At 25.9% G+C, this 4,170-nt stretch overlaps 1 protein-coding gene across 4 annotated transcripts in view; it reads right to left on the reverse strand.

The window, feature by feature from the left end:
• The window catches only part of LOC101507737 (histone deacetylase 9), an 8,486-nt gene extending 6,324 nt beyond the window's left edge, over positions 1–2,162 (reverse strand). Inside the window, exons 1-3 of one of the 4 annotated variants that reach the window (XM_027335724.2) lie at positions 1,976–2,162; positions 374–486; positions 128–174 (exon numbers count right to left, since the gene is read on the reverse strand). In XM_027335724.2, coding sequence (XP_027191525.1) covers positions 128–174; positions 374–402 — 76 coding nt within the window. In that variant the 5' untranslated portion in view covers positions 403–486; positions 1,976–2,162. Of the gene's footprint in view, positions 1–127; positions 246–338; positions 487–1,975 lie in introns of those variants that run through there. The other 3 variants (XM_004506089.4, XM_027335722.2, XM_027335723.2) reach the window with 3 other exon arrangements.
• Between the last annotated feature and the right edge of the window lie 2,008 nt (positions 2,163–4,170).

Raw genomic sequence — 4,170 nt, forward strand, 5'->3', positions numbered from 1 at the left:
TCCCTCTCTATTTCTATTTGACAGAAAATATAATAAACAGCAATAACTTCTATGAGTTAATGTTTTTTGTGAAAAACACAAACTTAAAATCACACAGACTGTCTGTTTAAAGTTGAGAAAGACATACATTTTGCTAGTTCATTTGAGAACAAGTGCTGAGTGTCAGGCGTAATCCTGTGCAAAAACTCAACATAATCAGCGGAATGAAACTGGGCAAGCTCAACAGGATAAGCCTTGTGTGGGCGCTGCATCATATATAAAAAATAAATAATCCGAGTAACATTATGTACGTTATCAGCCACTGCAATCAAAAAATGGCAACAAAATACCAAACATACAAATAAAAATGAAACAGGCAACATGTGTTACTGACATAAACTTCCATCTGCTTATGAAGATCATACGAGAGAACAAGATGATGAGTCATGCAAAGCCGATGAGGCTTCATGGGATGGTTCGGCCCAAAGTAAACACTACCCACATCACCTGCAACGCGAAATTTAGAGTAATTGAGTTCAAGAAAACATGCAAATAAACAAGGTCTATGAAATAATAAAATCAATTAACGGGTATTTAAGATCAAACAGCTCTTTTAAGATCAAACAGCTCCTCACAGAACTCAAGTGCTATTAAAGGTACTAACTCCCTTGCCTAAAAGCATGAAAAATAATAAAATAAATGCAAAATGATTCATGTAAAAATCATAAAAAACCTGATTAAATCAACTTCACACACTTTTCACATAAGTGAAATGTGGCCACCATTATAACTCTATCCTAACTCTATCCAATTTTTGGGAACATGGATCCTCTCCATAAGAGGAGAGAAAAGATAATTAAAAATAGCCTCATATGACATGGCATGACAGTCCATTGGAAGTAGAAATCCGATACAATCGTTAATGCTTTGTCCAATTACTAATGTAGCGAGTTAAAGTGGACAGAATTTAATGATGTAATACAGCCTCAGATACCATAACAGTCTACTTTGTGGCATGTGGTGTCCATCTAAAGTAGTTGCCATATCACAAAATGCCATCCCAAATAGCTCACTCAATTGGACATGAGTATTATCAATTGGACTGGATTTCAATAATTCGAAAAGTATGAGAGCTTTATTCATGCAATTGATTTGGAGGGAGAAAAATCACTTGTAAGTCAAAAATGCAATTAAGCCCAAAAAATTGCATCAACCTAAATATCTCACGTTTTGTTTCCAAAACATGAAAAGCCTCGACACTCAGCTAAGCATGCATTGGAATCAGAGACCTAAGTGAGATCTTAAGTGTACATTTGATTTCACTTTTGAAGGAAACTAAATTGATTTTGACATATTTGATTGTTATCCAATATAATTGATTTTGCCTCCATAATTATTCTAACTTAAAGCTAAAAATTGAAGATTTAGCTTCCAAAATTGATTTGTAGCCTCAAATATATTGTTGAACTCATTTTTAAGTAAACCTATCCAAACATAAATCGCTTTACATTCAACTCACTTTTAACCAAATCAATTTTCACCACTGCAGACTAAATACACTAAGTGTATATTTGGTTCCACTATTGAGAGAGCTAAAATTGATTTTGACATGTTTAGTTGTTACCACCAAAATTAATTCTAACTTAAGCTATGATTTGTAGGTTTTGAATGCAAACATGATTTTTGTATGGTTCCACTTTTATGAGAATATATTAAAAAATAAATCACTTAACATTTAACTAGTTCTTAACTAAAATCAATTTTAGTCCAAATCAATTTTTACCACGGTAAAACTAAACACACTAAAACAGTTCCAAACGCAGATATAATTCTTTAAAAGCACATGGATAAAGCTAGGGTTTCGAGAAACAGGAATAAACAGAGCTACAAAAAATAGAAGATCGGATGCAAAATAATTGGATTCCGTCAAAGAAGAGAACGCGATGACAGTATAAAAGTGGACGTGGATGTATAGAGAAGAAAAAGAGAAACGAACCGTCGTAAAAGTAAGAGATTCTGTTCTTGGAGCGCATGTTTTGAAGAGAAGAGAGCGTTGAAGGAGTAGTAAGTGTGGAGTGTTGATACGAACGAACTATGGTGCCATTATCAGTTGACGGAGCTTTGTCTTTGTGCTTCGGCTTCTCTTCTTGTTTTCTGTATCTGAATCATGCACCGGAATGTTTGCTTCTTCAAACTGGCAATGCTTTTTTTATATATGAATTTAACCCAAATAAATTACCTTATTATTTTTACATTAATTAAAGTTGTAATTTATAATAAATTAAAAAGTGTTTAATTATTGTGTAGAGGAAAAAGTTTTATATTTATGAAGTTTTAGAGATAATTATGATAAATATTAAATATTTTTAAAAATTTAATGGTTGGAAAATATATATTATATATTTTCATTAAAAAAAAGTTATGTTTTATATAATGTTATAAATGTAATTTAATTATAATTTATAAATTTTCTTTTTTTGAAAAATTGTAATTTATAAATTAGTTATATAATTTAGCATTAAATGAGATTTTAATTTTATAAAATATCAAACTTTTATTTTTAATCTTTCTTGAAAGTAAAATATTTTATCTTTTAATTTTTTATTATTTTTTATAAATATATTTAGAACAATACAAAAAAAAAACTACAAAAATTTATAATTTTTTGACTTGAAATAAATCAATTATGATTTTTTTTAAATGTCATAAATTCAAAATAGAGTAATAAATATATGAACATTCAAATTGAACTTTAAATCCATTTTTCTGTGAATAATTGTTTTATAATATTATTAACATGTTGGTCAAAAAAAACATTAAAAATATATATCTTAAAACACTTAAATCATTTTTTTTAACCAAAATATGAATTTAGAAATTAATTTAAAGACATAAAGGACTAAAACATTAAATAAAATGTTACCTAAATATATAATATAATAATGAACCTTTAGTACAATTTACTTAAAATAAATAAGAGCCTTATAGATTGAAAAATGAAAAAAAAAAAACAAAAAAAAAAACAATAAAACAAAAAAGATTAGGCTTTGTTTGGTGCTCATACTTGATAAACTAGCTAACCTACAGTTAACAGTTATTAAATTAATTAAAAATTAAAAAAAAGTTAATGGTTCAATTATATTAAAAATGTAAACAGAAACATTCTCAATTAAATATAAATTTTATATCATTTAATATTTAAAATTAGTACTTTAATTTTTTTATTGATCTGATATATTTTTTTATTATCTACTTTGTTTATTTTAAATTATTGTTTTTTAAAATTTAAATTATTTATAAATAATTTTAAATTATAATAAATAAATTATTTATCAAGCTAATATTTTTTTTATTTAGCTAGTTTGTTTATTTCATGTTACAATAAACAAATTATTTTAAATTAATTACTTTAAAATACTATTTATTAAAAATATTTTAAATTATATAATTTATTTATAAATAAATCAGATATTTAAATTTTTATTTTAAATTATATTGGGTAAAACATAATTTAGTTACAATAATAAAGGTAAAATTGAAAGAAAAAATGATAAGTTGTAAGTTCATAAGCTACTTGAAGAATTTATCAAAAAATGTTATAAGCTATAACTTCACAAATCAATATTTTTAACGATGTTTAGAGATTTGTTTAAAAATTATTTTTTATTTCTATTTATTTACAATTATAAAAATGGTTTTTTTAAATGGTTTTTTTAAATGATTTTTAATATGTTTATATATAATTTTATAAAAGTGGTTTTTAAACTACAAAATTATCATAAAAGACATGACTTTTCTAAATACACTACTATCTTTCTCTTTATCATGTTTCCCTACCTTTTCATCTTATATATCATCCCTTATCTTTATGTCATTTCTCTCAGACATAATTTTTCAGATGGGTGCGATAATAAGCATAATTAGTTCTCCTTTTAAACTTCTCAGTAATATTCTTCCATCCTTCGTTGCTGAAATGGGTATCTGACCTATTATCACTCTCTATTTCTTCAATGCAAATTTTTATAAATGATTCGATTTTACTGCCATCTCATCTTCTAACAATTCTTACATCACTCTAAAAAAAATCGCATATTTTTTAGTTGTTATTTTAAGCCAGCAAAAATGTTAAATCACATGTTTAAAATAGTTTATAGAGTAACCTACACTAACCAAATTTTCAACTCATAAACT

This window comes from Cicer arietinum, chromosome 6, assembly GCF_000331145.2.
Source record: "Cicer arietinum cultivar CDC Frontier isolate Library 1 chromosome 6, Cicar.CDCFrontier_v2.0, whole genome shotgun sequence".
Lineage (NCBI taxonomy): Eukaryota > Viridiplantae > Streptophyta > Magnoliopsida > Fabales > Fabaceae > Cicer > Cicer arietinum.